Below are 18,483 nucleotides of genomic sequence, written 5' to 3'. Positions count from 1 at the left end.
GATCGAAACTCACCTATAGCCACACCGGAGAGAAAAGATGCAGAAATATCCCTCAGTCAAAACTTAGATGACGCTTTGCTCTTTTGCTCGACGCGTCCGTCATCGTTTCGCTGTGCTGGATGCTCTGCGGAAGTGTTTGGAGGAGAGGATGTTTCCAGAGATCGATAAAAAGCCGTTCGCGGTACTGTACGTGCACACCGGAGCTCAAAGGTGCGAGAACTTTCCCGGGATCTCAGCCGTCAGATCAACCTACGACGGCATACCGATCGGCGTCCGCCAGAATCTCGAAGCCGTGTATAACCTCTGCTCTAACGATTTATGAAGGGTGTCGTGAGGGGAAACAAGGTTGATGGCGTACAGAGAGGTTCAAGGGGAGTAAAGGCTCTGCAGCTCACAGCAACGGGATAGAAACCGTCAGATCTGAGGGCTTAAGGATGGTTTGATCAACGGGAAACCGAATCACACCACGGAATCACTCCGGGGAGAAAGGACTCGCACTCAGGCGGACTCTCACAAAGGAGAGAAAGCTCTCACAGAGGAGAATCTGTGACTTTTATGACAATGAAACGTGATGAGATGACTTTTATGACAATGAAACGTGATGAGATCTCAACCAATACGATGATCCACACTGAAGATACAGTGTGAATGCACAACCCATTATATGCGATGTCTATTTGCTTGTATAAGTCCCGAGTTCCCTTTTTATTTTATTTTATTTTATTTTTTTAATTTCAATTATAACTTCATTGCATTATTAGCAATGTTTATTATTGAAGCTTGTAGTTAGTAGGATAATCTATTTTTAACTGGATAAAATGGTTATGTTGAACTTTTCCTTTAACTGATAATATTTGGCACAGTTAAAGGTATCTATAGTTCCATGTCAAATTAAATTTGAAGAGTAGTTTTTCTAAATCTCTGGTCGGTGGAAGAAAAATGGTTATTGCACCCTTTTATGATATCAAATGTTGAAAAGGTGAAGTATAAATCCTCATCCTGCAGAATGATTAACTCAGAGAAACAAATGCATAAATGGACAAGATGGTGTTTTAGAGATTTTTTTTTTCTATCCTGAGATTCAACAAACAAAATTGCAGTCTATATAATCCTTTAGTTAGAGCATTGTTATGATGTTTCCTATTTGATAAATAAAATTAAGTCCTAATCAATTCTCTCCCTCTCTTCCTCCGTCTATGACATCTCCATTACATTTCTCTTCAGGTCCTCTCTCTCTCTCTCTTTGAAATATCACATGAGAGAAGGTGGTTTGGAGGATAATACGATTGTTGCTCTAATAACAAGTATGTAGTTCGAGTTTTTGAAAATTTAATTATCATTAGTTGCTTAATATCATACTAATTATGTTTAATTTGAGATTATAATCATGTTCAATGAGAACCCAGTTGGGAAATTTGAAGCCTTTAGCTTGGGGTGTTAGTAAATTTGTTAGATTTTTCATGGATTTTGGGATAATATACTATTTTTGCTCTAACTGCTGCATGATCTTTGTAGTGGGGACTTTGGCGTGGGACGGCTTGATGATTTTACTTTGCTTCCTTCAGGGGACAGCCGAGGAATTTCAGCGTGTTCACAATTGACTGAATCTCTACGTGTCCCACTTTGCAGCGGGGTACGTAGTTTTTCCTCCAACCTAAATCGCTATCTGATTTCATCAACTGAATCTCCATGTGTCTTCTTTTGTTAAAGGAAATGCAAACATTTTCTATTTCATCATCTAAATCTCTATATGCATCTTCTTTTGTTCAGTTACTTTTCTAACTGATTGTCATGCATTGTGTTTGAAAATGTTTAACCAAACATAGTTCTTGCATTTATAAATCTTTTAATCAAACATAGTTTTTATGTGGTAATCTATGTTGTTGCAACTGGAAAAAAAATCCAATATTGGCAGGGCTGACTTTTACTGTTGGATGTGATTAAAAATGTAAGAATTTTTTTTCCAAGTTTCTGTTTTTAATGAGGCTCGATTGAAATAAGCATCAACTTGATTGAAATAACTTAACTACCTTAGTTCATCTGAATGGGGAATATTTCATTTCCTTTTGTTTATGTTTGTAGTGATGTAATTCGGGTTCTGTTTAGTGTGATTTTAAATCAAATGCCTTACTTTGTCTAGATTTTTTGGGCTTTTGATTTGTTTACCAATTTTTAAGACAAGTTTGTAGACTCTGCACACTGTGTCGTTTGTCACACACTATTGGTTGTGTCATTCGTTTCGCATTATTGGCTGTGTCGTTAGAATGCAGACAGAATAATTTGCCGTCCAAGCTGTTAAATGCTCGTGCCTTTGGCATGCAGCCACCCAAGTGTCTTTGTAGTCTACTGGGGACGCCTAGCACTCTTATTCATACTTTCTGGCCTTATACGCAAGTTGATTCTCTGGGAGCACTCAATTCCATGCTCTTTTTTTTTGTTGTTGTTGTTTTCCATTTTGGTTTGTATCGATATTTCCACAGATTCAAATAACTAAACTACCACCTCAATTACCAAAAAAACAAGGACAACTCAGAAATTAAATTAAAATTCTCATATAAATCACACACAACACACAATCTTTACTCCATTGCTAATGGTTGCACCACTTCTTTTTACTCCATATATATGCACATCCTTATATATTTCAATCTTTAGACTAAATAAAACAAAGAAACATCAACAAATTGCTAATGGATTTACTATGTTTGGGAATTTTAGGAATTTGGGGTCGTTGACGGGAGAAGTTGGTTCCTTTATGTCAAAATTCTCATATAAATCACACACAATACACAATCTTTACTCCATTGCTAATGGTTGCACCACATCTTTTTACTCCATATATACGCACATCCTTGTATATTTCAATCTTTAGACTAAATAAAACAAAGAAACATCAACAAATTGCTAATGGATTTACTATGTTTGGGAATTTCAGGAATTTGGGTCGTTGGAGGGAGAAGTTGGTCTTTTATGTCAAAATGATTCATGTCTATCTTGGATTGTGGTTTCAAAATAAAAGATCTAATAATTATGAAATTAAATCTAATAACTAAAACACTCATAGCATTAAGTGATATGTTAAAGCTAGATATAAACAAATTAAAAATGGTGACATTGTGAAAAATTTCAGTACATGCAAAATCACATATTTATTTTCATTTTATTTTTATAAATTTAAAAAAAAAACAACCTACGTTATGGGTCTTCTTTTTTTCTCTCTTATGTCACGCACCAGAGTCTCTAGGTGTGTGATTAGAACCTTGGGAAGGGGAGTGGGAGCTGGGTACAGTGATGGTTTTGATGTTGTTTTGTAACTTTTCTGCAAATGGTTTCTGACATTTCATTTTAGCTGAAATTTCTTCGGTCATTGTTTACTCGCAAATTTAATTGTTGGTTTGCTAACCACCTTCTCAGGACTTTGTCACACATTATGGGCTGTGTCGTTTGTTTCGTATTATTGGCTGCGTCGTTAGAATCTAGACAGAATAATTTGCCGTCTAAGCTGTTGTTAGGTTGTAGACAGAATAATTTGTCGTCCAAGCTGTTGTTAGGTTGTGGACATAATAATTTACTGTCCAAGCTGTTGCTTAGTTGTGGACAGAATAATTTTCCGTCCAAGCTGTTAGATGCCCGTGCCTTTGGCATGCAGCCACCCAAGTGTCTTAGTAGTCTATTGGGGATGCCTAGTACTCTTATTCATACTTTCTGGCCTTATACGCAAGCTGATTCCCTAGGAGCACTCAATTCTAGTTTTTTTTTTTGTTGTTTTCCATTTCGTATCGATATTTCCACAAATTCAAATAACTTAACTATATCCTCAATTACCGGGAAAAACAATGACAATTCAGAAATTGAATTAAAATTCTCATATAAATCACACACAGTACACAATCTTTACTCCATTGCTAATGGTTGCACCACTTCTTTTTACTCCATATATATGCATATTCTTATATATTTCAATCTTTAGACTAAATAAAACAAAGAAACATCAACAAATTACTAATGGATTTACTATGTTTGGGAATATCAGGAATTTGGATCATTGGAGGGAGAAGTTCGTTCTTTTATGTCAAAATGATTCATATCTGTCCTGCATTGTGGTTTCAAAATAAATGACCTAATAATTATGAAAATTAAATCTAATAACTAAAACACGCATAACATTAAGTGATCCGTTAAAGCCAGATACAAACAAATTAAAAATGGTGACATTGTGAAACATTTCAGTAATGCAAAATCAAATCACATATTTATTTTCATTTTATTTTTATAAATTAAAAAATAAAAGCAACCTACGTTATGTGTCTTCGTTTTTTTTCTCTCTAATGTCACGTACTAGAATCTCTGGTAGTGTGATTAGAACCTTGGGAAGGGGAGTGGGAGCAGGGTGCAGTGATGGTTTTGATGTCGTTTTGTCACTTTTCTGCAAATGGTTTCTAACACTTTGATTTGAGAGCCTGAGAGTCTCCTCCCTTCCCAGTTCTCCTCCTTTGCACCTTTCTTCCTGGGAGTCCCGCTTCCACCTTCTCATGTTCTTGTCAAAATATTAATATTCTCTCTATAAGTCTAATCACCCTAATATTTTAGCTGAAATGCCTTCAGTCATTGTTTACAAGCAAAATTTATTTTAGCTGAAATGTCTTCAGTTATTTTTTCTAGCAAATTTGGTAGTTGGTTTGCATGACCTTCTTCAAAGGAGATGTCAAATTTTGAACATAAAATTTAAATTTTGATAGCTTATGTGGCACTTTGACATCTTTTAAAGTTTTGTTCTTCAACTGATTTGTCAAATTAAATTATTATTTTATAAAATAAATTATTGAACTAATTAAAATTTAATAAAGGACATTTAAAGTTTAATTAGTAATCTGTTCACCTTTCTTGATTGAAAAGAAGAAAAACGTAGGATAATTGCATCAATCAACTCAACATTAATTATAACAAATGATTAAACTAATTAAAAATTAATAAAATACATTTAATAATTAATAAAAAAAACATTTGAAGCTGCTGTCAAATTTGACAGCAACCTCTTTTGCTGCCAATCCATGTCATTGCCACATAGGATTTGGCACTTCGGTTGGAGAATATTAGTGTGATCTTTTTTTACTGTTATAGTTGATGTGTACATTTTGGCATCTCCTTTGGAGACCACCTTCTTAGGACTTTGTCAAAATATTAATATTCTCTCTATAGTCTAATTCCTTTAATATTTTAGCTGAAATGCCTTTAGGGCTGATTTGGTATTGCTGTGCTTTAAAAAAAAACTGCTTATGTTATGTTGTGAGAATAAACAGCTGTGAAATAAAGGAACATAGTGTTTTTCCTCGAACCTAAATCTTTATCTGATTTCATCAACTGAATCTCTATGTGTGTCTTCTTTTGTTAAAGAAGATGCAAACATTTTCTATTTCATTATCTAAATCTCTATATGCATCTTCTTTTGTTCAGTTACTTTTCTAATTGATTGTCATGCATTGTGTTCGAAAATGTTTAAACAAACATAGTTCTTGCATTTATAAATCTTTTAATCTTTTGGACGCCAAACGAAACCAATATAAAGCAGCCTACAAAGAGGCAAACACCAATACAACAACCAAGCAGTGACAAGGGATAGACCACAAAGACCCCTCCACCAAGTAGAGGCGTCATCCCCAACACCACCACAACCAAACTAATGAGGACAAGGTAGCCCATCATTATTCAAAATAAAAACCAACGAAGATGGGGGCCTTACGACCCATACGACATCACTCATCTCCGGAAAACCAACCGACGCAATCTCATGCGCCACGCCATTAGCTGATTTGGGCACCCACGACCAGCGGCAATCAAGAAAATCCCCCCCCCCCCAACAATTGCTTAACTCGAGCCAACACGGGGAAAGCCTCCCAACTACCCAAAGACAACAAGCTAGAGAGACATTTTATAGCTTCAAGGGAGTCCGATTCCATAATGACATACCTGACACCCAAAGCCGCTCCTAACTGGCACCCATGCAGCAACACAGTGGCTTCCGCAGCAGCAGCAGAAGGAGCTCTGATAGCGTACCTTGCGGCAGCCACAAACTTTCTGTCCTTGTCTCGCATTATCACCCCGACCAAACCTATCTTAGAGGCCTTGGACCAGCTAGCATCCACATTAATCTTCACAAAAGGAGAAACCGGAGCACACCACCGCGAAGCCAGGGTATCCCTCATCTCGTCGCCCACACTTCTATACCCTACCGCTGCCTTCGCACCAAAAAAAGAACTCACAGCCGCGGAGACAGCAGCCAGAACTTTGGAAGGATAAATGGGCACCCCATTGAACACAAAATCACAGCGAGCCTTCCAAATACACAAACACGTAAACACAATGTAAGATTGCCTCCACTTAATATCATTAGAGTTGCACAAATTTGGAGAGAAGACCGCCTGAATCCAGTCCACCCAAGCTGGGAGAGAAACCCGATCCACTTTATAACCCAAAGCCCCTTCAAACCATATAGGTTCAACCCAAGAGCAAGAGAGGAAAATATGCTCAATGGTTTCATCATGGCAGCAAAAAATAGGACAAATAGAGGCCTGAGAGGACCTCTGGCGGAACAGGGCATCCCAAGTAGGAAGACAATTATGCACAGTAAGCCATAAGAAATGCCGCAACTTGGGAGACACCTCCAGCTTCCATATACCTTTCCATAAATCCTTGGGAACCCCGCGAACAGTAGGCCGACGAGTATCCCTCAATGCAAACGATCTACCTTGCAACCATCTGTAACCCGACTTGACCGAATAACACCCATTCTTACTAGAATCCCAGACAAACCTATCATTACGACTTAAATCCCCCAGAGGCGTCTCCTCAATAGCCAGCATAGCCTCCCCCGATATGAATGGCTGCAAAAAACTAAGGTTCCACCGCCCCGACTCTGGACAAATAAGCGCACTAACCCGCAAGCTGGGAGTAACCGCAACTGGGCCAATCGGCAAAGGGTGTCGAAGGGGCAAAGACGATAGCTACCTATCCTGCCACACCCGTACCTCCTGACCCCCCAAAATCTGCCAATAAGAACCCTCCTTGATCAAGTCCCTGCCACAGAGGAGGCTGCTCCACGCCCAAGACGCACGACCTCCCTTCTTCGCATCCCAGATCGAGCAATGGGGAAAATACCGAACCTTAATCACCTGAGTCCATAACGAGTCCGGTTCAGTAATTAACCTCCAACACTGTTTAGCAAGCAGAGCATCATTGAATTCCTGAAAATTTCTGAAGCCTAAACCTCCCAAATCTTTAGGAAGACCCAAAACCTCATTCGAAACCCAATGAATCTTATGGACTCCCTCCTTACAACCACACCAAAATCTAGCCACCAAAGCATCCAACTCATGACAAACAACTGCGGGGAATTTGAAAATACTCATAGGATACGCCGGAATAGCTTGGATAACTGCCTTAATTAAAACCTCTTTGCCGGCACGGGATAACGTGCTTTGTTTCCACCCTTGCAGCTTTTCCATAATTCTCCCCTTCACATAAGCAAGACCACGCTGCTTCGACCGACCCCATATAGCAGGAACCCCCAAATAGGTCCCCGGATTGTTAACCACAACCATACCAAGAGAATTCCCCATCTGATCAGCAATCACCTTCGGAACATTTGCCCCAAAGAAAACACTAGACTTCATTAAGTTTACCTTCTGCCCAGAAGCAACACAGAATCTGTCAAGCAAATTTCTCAGATTACGGCAGGTTTTCTAATCAGCACGCAAAAACAAAAGAGTATCATCAACAAAGAAGAGATGAGAAATCACAGGTCCCGAGCCGCCCACCTTAACACCCTCCAAACGACCCTGGTCAACCGCACCTTGAATCAGTTTGGACATAACCTCCTCCACCAAAATAAATAAGTAAGGAGAGAGAGGATCCCCCTGACGGAGACCCCGCGTGGGAGCAAAAGATGCCCCAGCCTGCTCATTTAGGAGAACAGCGAATTTCACAGACGATAAACAGCCATGAATTAACGATCTCCATCTACTACAGAACCCCATTCTTTCCATAACTGCATCCAAAAAATCCCATTCAACCCGATCATAAGCCTTCTGCATATCAAGTTTAATACCCATCTCAAATTTGTTCCTTGCTTTCCTCCCCTTCAGATAATGAAACATCTCATGGGCGATGCCAATGCTGTCCTGAATTTGTCTACCCGCCACAAAATCATTCTGAGAAGGAGAGATAATTGTTGGTAATAAAACCTTCAACCGGTTGGCGAGAATCTTGGAAAGAATTTTGTACGAGTAGTTGCACAGGCTGATAGGCCTGAATTGCGTCATATATTCCGGATTTGGAACTTTGGGAATCAGCACAATATGAGTCAGATTTATTAACCCCGTACCCGCAGAATCCTGAAGCAAATATCTGACCAGAGCAGAAATATCCTCCCTCACAATCTCCCAGTAAGTCTGATAAAAAATTCCCTGGAATCCATTAGGGCCCGGAGCCTTTAAACCTCCCATTTGCACAGCTGCCTCCTTAATTTCATCCTCCGTAACCGGCGCAGTTAGCGCCTCATTCATCTTGTTAGAGACCGAGGGAATAATACAATCCAACAGCGCTCCCCAATCACGATCCCCGGCCGAGCAAAAGACAGAGGTGAAGTGATTTTCCACCAATTGGCGGACCTGAGACGGACGTTCCACCCAGATCCCATTCTCCGTCCTAAGCTTCACAATCTTGTTTCTCCTACGCCTCTGAAGGGTGGAAGAATGAAAGAACTGAGTGTTGGCATCCCCCTCCCTCAACCATTTGACCCTTGAGCGCTGGCACCAATAACTCTCCTCTTGTAGCCTTAGCTCATCAATCAACCGAGATTTCTCCCTTATCTCATCATAGTTTGGACCCCAATCTCGCTGAAGCGTATCTAACTGGGATAGAAGCTCCTGGATTTTACAGCCCCGCCTCTTAAATTTAGTGTGATTCCACCTGCTTAAACGAGAATGACAGTCGTTTAACTTTCTCACCCATCTATTCACAGACCTGCCATGATGCCGACATTCCCAGCAATTTTTCACCAACTCCTTACACTCTTCCTCCGCAGCCCAGTAAACCTCAAACTTGAACAACTTCCTTCATTTCGGCCCATCAAGAGTAGAATTAAGAACAATTGGGCAGTGATCCGAGGCTAAAGCCGTACCATGTATAACATGAGAGTTCGGCCAGATGTCCTGCCACCTGTCATTAGCAAGGACCCTGTCTAAGCGCTCATCCACCCACTCCCCCCTTCTCAAGCCTCTCCAAGTAAAGGTCGACCCATGGAAACCAAATCCAACAACTGAGAGGAAGACAAAAACTCTTCTAAGAACCTGGGCCTATTATATAGCACCTCGACACCTCCAGACTTCTCGTGATCCCAAATAAATTCGTTAAAATCCCCGCCACAAATCCAAGGGATATCCGTGGGGGTAAAATGGTTAACCATCCAGTCTCATAACAGGGATTTCTCATTTCTATACGAAGTTCCGTACACACTCGTAAAACGGCTCCATTGGGTTTGCCCATTAACTCTCATAACAGCATCAATAATATGCTTGGACGAAAAGATAATATTAACCTCCAAGTTGTCCTCCCACCACAAGCTCAATCCACCAGATTTTCCAATTGGCGATACATCGAATCCATGTGAGTAACCCAAACACCTCCTCACCCCAAGAATTTTATGATCTTTCATCTTAGTCTCAGATAAAAAAATCATAGAGGGTCTCTTATTGCGAAAAAGCCCATGAAGAGCCCTGACTGTCGTGTCCGACCCTAGCCTACGACAGTTCCAGAAAATATAACTCATGGCTGGCCTGCAGCTGTTGAAGGCCAGCCGCCACCGCCCCGAGCCATCTTGCCCGCCTTCCTTGCCACCATCCTTCCTTTAGCAGTATCCGATCCCCCATCCAATAACTCCCCTCTCTCCTGATGCTCGCTTATTTCATCCTTGTTTGCACCCGCAGTAAAGATCGCTCGTTCCACTATTAGACACCCTTCCTTAAAGTTTAAGCTCCTCCATAACTCAGCCACCCTGCCTTGGCAGTTCTCCTCCATATCCGGGCCTCTGAGTTTCTTCTGTGAAGCTTGAGTTAACATCATATCCTGCGATTCCACACTTCTTTTAATACCCCACATTGGGTCATCACCCTGGGCCGACATATTCTCATTTGCCCCCTGAACATAGCCCGACTGCCCTCCCCCCAATGGTTTGTAGCTTTCCTTAACAGAGCTGGAAGACGTATCCTCTCCCTCCACCCGTATCCTTCTACGCCACTTCTTTGGACCTGGGCCCTGAGTCTTAGATGCCCCCCCCCCCCGACTCAACTGTTTGAGTATGCTCCTGTCCCTGCAAAATCGACCCCCGTATACTTCCTTGATTCTGAGCAAGCGCGATGCCTGGTCTTCGCACCGCACTTGCCTGCCGGCGTTCCCCCCTTCCCACACACTCCGCTCTCGTAACTGCAACCACATCCCTGACTGGATGCGCTTTTATCCACTCTCCATACGCCACCGCTCCTTCTCCAAACACCTCAACAGTGCACTCTGTGTTGATATGCCCTATCCGGCCACACCGGTAGCAGAAGTCTTGGAGCCGTTCATATCGAAATTCAACCCAGGTATCCCTATTCGAATCCCTCCGAATCCAACATCCTTTGAATAACGGCTTCTCCGTATCCACTAATATTCTAACCCGCAAAAATCCACGAGCGAGTCCGGGATCCTTCATGGCTAAAAACTTCCCAGCCTCATTGGTTAATCGTTGAATATTATCTAGAGAAGCTAAACCCAGGGGAATTCCCCGGATTTGAACCCAAAATGGTACAACATCCAGCTCCAGTTCCTCTAACTCCGGAGGCCATTTCACGACAGAGAACACATTTTTCATCACTGCCCAAGGTACCTGCTCAATGATTTTTGAAGCTACACTTTCATCTTTGACCGATAGAATAAAGACATTCTCCCTCACCCATTTTATTTCAACCTCACCCAAGTCTTTCCAAGCCGCTCTGAGAATATTCCTGACTCCCTATTTATTCAATGGTTTATGCGTAAGAACTTTCCCAACCAATTTGATTCCCTGCTCCATAGACGATAACTCCAGCGTCTGATTCAGTTGTACCACTAGCTCCTCCACCCCACTATTCGCCATCACGTTGTAAACCCACTTCCGAACTCGCCCAACCTGAACCACAAAGTACCCTTTAACTTCTGCCCACGTCCTCAAAAAGCACATATAGCCCACCCAGTTTGCCATCTGAATCTTTTTTCAACTCGGCCAGGTAGGCAACTCATCATTAAGACCCTCATAAATGCAGCCATTCGCCCATATTTAACTCTGGTATACCAGACTTGTTGGGAAAGACCACCTAGCTGCACAGCTGCGATGGGCCAGTCGAAATCATATTTAAGAGCAAGTCGTCCCCTTGGCAGTTTCCCCATAAATCCCCACCCACCAGGCACTCCTTCCAGTCACTAAATTCCCCCACCCCCCAATCTAATTGAACGAATTTATCACCCCCAAACAGAGCCACACCAACACCCCACCAACCCTCGATGAGAAAGCTGTCTAATTCGAGAAGCCCCAACCCCTTGCCATCACCCTAAGCCCTGCCCACACAAACCCAAAGTGAACGAATTTATCACCCCCAAACAGGTCAATACAACAACCCCAACAACCCTCGAATAGAAAAGCAATCTAATTAGAAAACCCCAACCCCTTGCCGTCACCCTAATCCCTACCCTCATAAACCCACCTACTTTCCAGGCTTACAGTAAACCAGCAACCGTCAGAAAGATAAGTACAAGAGTTGAAACCAAGATAAGCAAAAATCTCGCTTTCGAACACAAACCTGCAAACCACGCGCAAAGAGGCGGATCTCACAAAGGAGCAAGCACTCTCACACCAAGGAGAGAAAAAAATCCGCGTCCAAAAGTGGACCTCACCCTGGAAGATTTGGGAGGAATATCAAACATAGTTTTTATGTGGTAATGTATGTTGTTGCAACTGAAACAAAAAGATCCAATATTGGTAGGGCTGACTTTTACTGTTGGATGTGATTAAAAATGTAATAATTTTTTTTTCCAAGTTTCTGTTTTTAATGAGGCTCGAATGAAATATGCATCAACTTGATTGAAATAACTTAACTACCTTACTTCGTCTAAATGGGGAATATTTCATTTCTTTTTGTTTGTGTTTGTAGTGATGTAATTCAGGTTCTGTTTAGTGTGATTTTAAATCAAATGCCTTACTTTGTCTAGATTTCTTGTGCATTTGATTTGTTTACCAATTTTTAAGACAAGTTTGCAGACTCTGCACACTGTGTCGTTTGTCACACACTATTGGCCGTGTCGTTTGTTTCACATTATTGGCTGTGTCGTTAGGATGTAGACAGAATAATTTGTCGTACAAGCTATTGTTAGGTTGTAGACAGAATAATTTGTCGTCCACAAGCTGTTAGGTTGCAGACAGAATAATTTGCCCGTCCAAGCTGTTGTTAGGTTGTAGACAAAATAATTTGCCGTCCAAGCTGTTAGGTTGCAGACAGAATAATTTGCCATCCAAGTTGTTGTGTGGTTGTAGACAGAATAATTTGCCATCCAAGCTGTAGTTTGGTTGTACACAGAATAATTTGCTGTCCAAGCTGTTGTTAGGTTGTAGACAAAATGATTTGCCAGCAAAGCTGTTGTTTGGTTGTAGACAGAATAATTTGCCGTCCAAATTGTTAGATGCTCGTGCCTTTGGCATGCAGCCACCCAGGTGTCTTAGTAGTCTATTGGGGACGCCTAGCACTCTTATTCATATTTTATGGCCTTATACGCAAGCTGATTCTCTGGGAGCACTCAATTCCATGCTTTTTTTTTTTTTTTTTTTTTACCATATTGGTTTTATCGATATTTCCACAGATTCAAATAACTTAACTACCACCTTAGTTACCGGGAAAAACAATGACAACTCAGAAATTGAATTAAAATTCTTATATAAATCACATACAATACACAATCTTTACTCCATTGCTAATGGTTGCACCACTTCTTTTTACTCCATATATATGCACGTCCTTATATATTTCAATCTTTAGACTAAATAAAACAAAGAAACATCAACAAATTGCTAATGGATTTACTATGTTTGGGAATTTCATTCTGTTTAAATTAGTCAGTTTCCTGCACACTTGCAGTGTCTTCATTTCAGCTACCTTCTTTTTTCTTTCTTTCTATCTGTTTACTTCAAAGAAAGAGCATCACAAACTCTCTGGTCTAAGCAGAAGAATTTGAAGAGAATTCACCACCAAAAGTGATAAAGGTACGTCATTTAATCTTCTTATTTAACTTCATTTGCTTTGTTTTTTTGTTCTGTTTTAATTGTTCCTAAATTCTTAGTGAATGATCTTTAGTGAAAGCAGAATCCAGATTTCATCTTATACCACAACAAGATTTTGTTATCTAAAAAAAAGTGTCTCACATCCATCCTAATTGGTGACGTGCTTCTTTTTGTAGTCGACCTTAGTGAAAGTACACACAATTTTACTTGTGGTTTAGAGCCTGTTTGATAACCATTTCATTTAGCTGTAGGGTACACATATTGTTAAATTAGAAGAAGATAAAACATAGTGCTTTTAGATTTCTTGGTTCTTTTTGCTTTTAGTTAGCAAATTGCAATTGTATCCAGAAGAACTTTGCAAGAAAGAAATAAATTATTACGTACTCTCCCTTCTTACTTCATTAGCTCATTCTCAATTTACAGAATGACCGATTTGTATTGGTGCTCCAAAGAACGTATATTGAAGAGCAACTCACTTCATCCATAACCAACAAAGATAAGGGTACGTTCTTTAATTATAATCATATTTGATTTAAGTTGGAATCTTGGATTTCATTTATGGTAATTTGGTGGCTGTCTTCATATTTGATTTGATTTAGGGGCTTTTCACATGTAATTAGCCTTTGATAATAGAGAAAAATGCTTCGAATTCAATAGTTTGTAGAATCAATTTACTTTATAACACTAAAGAATCTTTACAAACAAAAATCAATTGTAGCATGGTAAGTGGATAGATAAAGGCGTCGGAATCTGAATGTGGGTGGGTGGAGCTTATAATTTAGGGTTTAGGACTCTGGGCGGAGTCCTAAACTGTTGATTGCTTAACCCTAGACCATAACAATTAACCCTATGCCATTAAAAAAAAAAAAAAAACAATAATTGTGAGTTTTTTAAAACAACATTTGGTTTGCTTCTAAATCTGGTGCCATGCAAGCTTGTACTTTTTAACCAGTGTATTGATTATTTATTGTGTTTATGTTAAATTTGCAATAGTCCAATGTATATACGTGATGTAATCTTGAAAAAGAAAGAAGAACAAAACAGAGAATTTTAGAGATGAAATGCTTAAGCTAATAGTAGCAGCTCAACATCCTTCATACATTCTTATCCTTCTCCTTCACTACCAAACAAATACAATTACTCTGAGCCCTTCAATCTGAGAAACTAATTTGGTGCATACACTTGTCTTGTGATACTATTACTAAGTCCACACCTAGTTCACTTACAACAAAGTAACACTAGCAGCTACATAACACTAGCCGTTGGAATTGAAACCAAATCTCATTTAGCTCCGACATTCCCTTCTAAATGGATTCTGCTTTGACTCCAAGCATGTTGAGAATATCGCGTTTAAGAATGGGAAAAATAGAACAAACTCCAGAAATCGAAAAACAAATAACTAAGATAAATGACACCAAGAATTTATGTGGTTCGGCAATACGTGCCTACGTCCACGGGACAACAACAACAATCTTTCACTATATCAATAATGAGTACAACCAATAATCTTGCCAAATCTCTAGAGCTAGGACTTGACGAAAAATCTGAAAGAACAAGAATAAGAAATACACTATCTCTTTTCTTTTCTCTCGCACACACTTTACAATATTCTCTCACTCTAATCCCTTGAGTGGTATACAATTTATTGTTTTTCTCCCCTTCTCAAGACTAGTACAATAGCCCCTTTATATAGACATAATAAAGGTCTTCTTCAATAAGGATTACTAATCCTAATTGGAATCTAGTTACGAATCCTTCTCCAATTGAGAAACTAACTCCAATTGGGAAAACAACTCCAATTGAGAAAACAATTTAATCCTCTAAGACTATAATTCCTTATAGACGTAGGAAAACTTATGGGCTGGAAAAAACCCAACAAAGCAGTCCTCTCAGATAAACGAATTTATGTTTAGGCAGAGTTTTGCTGAAAATATCTGCAGTCTGACTTTCAGACTTGCAGAACAACAACTCAATTGTGTTTTCCAGAAATGCCTCTACGATGAAATGGAATTTTTTTATTTTTTATTTTTTTTTTGTCTCTAGTCTTCTGATGGAACACATGGTTTTTAGTCTTGGTTATTGCAGAACTTTGTTGCTTGATTGAAGCCTAAGAAAATATCCCATATACAGATGTAAAGGCATAACTTGAGGTACTTCTTATATCATCCTCACTTCCACCCCAGTCACTATCACAGAAGCCAATTAGATCTGCATTCTCACTTTTTATGCTTGAGTCCAAAGTCCAAGGTTCATGAGATGTATATGAGGATCCTTTTTGAAGTTCCCTTGTGAATCTTTGTTATACTATGCATAAATCTTGATAGTAGGTTTGCTACAAACATGATATCAAGTCTTCTTGCAGTCAAATAAAGTAGATTGCCAACAATTTTCTTCTACAAATTCTCATCGGCAGCTTCAGTTCCATCATTCTTACGCTTTTTCATTTGTAATCAATGGGGTAGCAATTGACTTTGCATCATTTCAATCCAAATTTCTCAAGTAAGGTCTGTGTATATTTTTGTTGATGTATGAAAATACCACTAGATTATGGAATCACTCCAATTCCCAAAAAGTGAAGAAGAAATCATTTCATAATACTTCATCATATCCTCCATGAGTTCATAAATCATAGCTTCATTGATTCCAGTGAACACCACATCATCAACATAGATAAACACAGGTAGCTTTTCTTAGCCTTTTCCCGTCTTTGTATAACTTGTTTCCTCACTTGAACTTTTGCTGAAGTAGGAGTCAATTTCAATGTACCAAGATCTTGGTGCTTACTTTGTTCCATACAGTGCATTCCTTAATTTGAACACCTTCTCATCTTTATTTGGAACCACAAAACCTTGTGGTTGATCCACGTACACTTCTTCAAGTATGCTCTTGACAAAATCTGACTTTACATCCAACGGATACAATTTCCAACCTTTCTATGCGGCCAAAGCAATTAAAGTCCTAATAGTGTCCAACCTTGCCAATTTCAATGAAATCCACCCCAGGTTGTTGTAAATAACCCTTAGCAACTAGTCGTGCCGTTCTTTTGTATGAAGCCGTCTTGATTCAGTTTGGTCTTATAGACCCATTTCACACCTATTACTAGTTTGTCCCTTGGTCTATTCACAAGTTCCCTAAGTTGAGTTTTTCTCAATCATGGCAATTCCATCACTCATTGCCTTCTGCCAAAATTGGTCATTCTCAGCTTCTTCAAAGCTTTCAGGTTCCAGTATACAATAGTTGCATGTTGCATAAATCTCACTCAACCTCCTCATTCTTAATGAAGTTGATCCTGAGGGAGAGTCTTGCACTTCTAGGTCCTCTGGTGTTGAAATTAAATGTTCGGAAGACTAAATTTCAAACACAATTTCACTCTCAGTTTGTGTTTCACATTCCACTTCATCAAGTCTAAGTGGTACTAAGATGATATCTTCAATCTTTTTATCCCAATTCCTAGCAGCTTCTTGATTAAATATGACATTCCTCATAATAATCACCTTGAAACACAATTTCACTCTCAGCTTGTTGTCTATTTGTCCCTTGCTGCTCCGAGAGGACCAAATGAAGGGTTTGTTAGAGAGAAGATAAAACTCATTTCATTTGGTTTGATCAAAGTTTTTTTTCCATCCTGAATTTTTTGTTTTTCAGGTATACTTGAGGGGGTTTTGAATAATTTAGAGTGGAAGAGAATTTCGTGAATAGTTTGGAATAGAAATATAATTTGATTGATAGGGAGAAAGAGGTTCTCAAGAATTTTCATTTTAGAGGTAACAGCCTTGTATTAATCTTTGTTTATTGATTTTTCCTATACGTTTAATTGATTGTGAAATTTAGGGTTGATTTTTCTGTTTGTTTGTACAAATTTGTAAACTTTGTAATTTGACTTTGTTGTTTGTTACGTTTTATTTTTTTCTTTTGTATTTGTTTATGAACAATTGTTAATTGAGAACGACTCATGTGCTGCTGCAAAATAAGAAGGTGAACATAGAGATCTAATCTGCAAAGCTTGAGAGACTGAAAATAAAAGGAGAAGATTTTTAGATCTGGAAAGAAGAAGATGAATCATGCTGGGTTTGAATATTTAATTCAAAACCAATAACTAACGTTTGGATGGATAATGCATTTATTATAATGTGGATTTAATTTTATTTATAAATGAAAGTATTTGGAGCGGATGTAATTATCTACTCGATTTATTTTTTTATATAATTACAAAGTATTAGGGGTGTGCGGATGCTTCTGCCTGCAATGATATGTATTTATAAAACTTACCAACACGGCAACAAAAACAGTAGGGGTGTATATTTGACTTTTTTTTTTGCATCTATAACAATAGCAACGACTCTTTCAGGGGCAAATCTACTTTCCGTCCCTCCTTTTTATTTAGGGGCAATTTTCAACATATTTACCCCTATTGGGGGTTTTTAGAGACAAGTATTTCTACCCATATTTATTTGATTTCTTGTAGTGTACATCATAACTCATAAGTCAATTAAAAAAGTAAAGTATTTCTTGATCTCCTTTTTTTTCTAATTTAATTTGTATTCATCAGCAGGCATGGACATTGTTATGCAAATTGTTGGAAAAGTTGCCGAGTATGCAGTTGAAGTAGCTCACTGCAAAAGAAACGTTGAGAATCTAAAGACTCAAGTGAACGAATTAACTGCCGCTAGAGAGCGGCTAGAGCTCAAGGTTGTTGAAGCTGAAGAAAAAGGTGAAACAATCCACACTGACGTCCAGAACTGGCTGGGTGAAGTGGTTGAGATCACCGAGAAGGCGAACGAATTATGGAAGCCTGGTACGCAAGCAAAGATGAGCTGTCTCCGTGGGGTTTGTCCAAACCCGGTGCTCCGTTACAAGCTAGGCAGGAGATCAACAAAGTTGCAGCAGGCGGTTGTTAACCTCTACGCGAAAAGAGATTTCGCTAGCATTTCGTACAATGTCCGCCCACAAGAGGTATCCATGGTATCTGACAAACATTATGAGGCATTTGATTCGAGGAATTTAACTGTCAAGAAGATCATGGATGAACTGAGAATTCCTAATACCGACCTGATTTTGGTCTATGGTATTGGAGGCGTGGGGAAGACTGATAAAATATGAACTTGCTAAGGTTTCGTGGGTTCTAGGGTTGAAGCCATGAG

At 39.3% G+C, this 18,483-nt stretch overlaps 1 protein-coding gene across 1 annotated transcript; it reads left to right on the top strand.

Annotated features, from left to right (window-relative positions):
• The first annotated feature begins 17,896 nt into the window (after positions 1-17,896).
• Positions 17,897-18,442, top strand: LOC148695250 (putative disease resistance protein At1g15890). The gene has a single exon (XM_088698337.1). The coding sequence runs from the start codon at positions 17,897-17,899 to the stop codon at positions 18,440-18,442; it is 546 nt and encodes a 181-aa protein (XP_088554463.1).
• The last annotated feature ends 41 nt before the right edge of the window (positions 18,443-18,483 follow it).

Source organism: Pyrus communis, chromosome 8 (assembly GCF_041283825.1).
Source record: "Pyrus communis isolate YQ-2024b chromosome 8, ASM4128382v1, whole genome shotgun sequence".
Taxonomy (NCBI): Eukaryota; Viridiplantae; Streptophyta; class Magnoliopsida; order Rosales; family Rosaceae; genus Pyrus; species Pyrus communis.
Note: the sequence above shows the minus strand (reverse complement) of the source record. Positions and strands in the feature narration are given on the sequence as shown.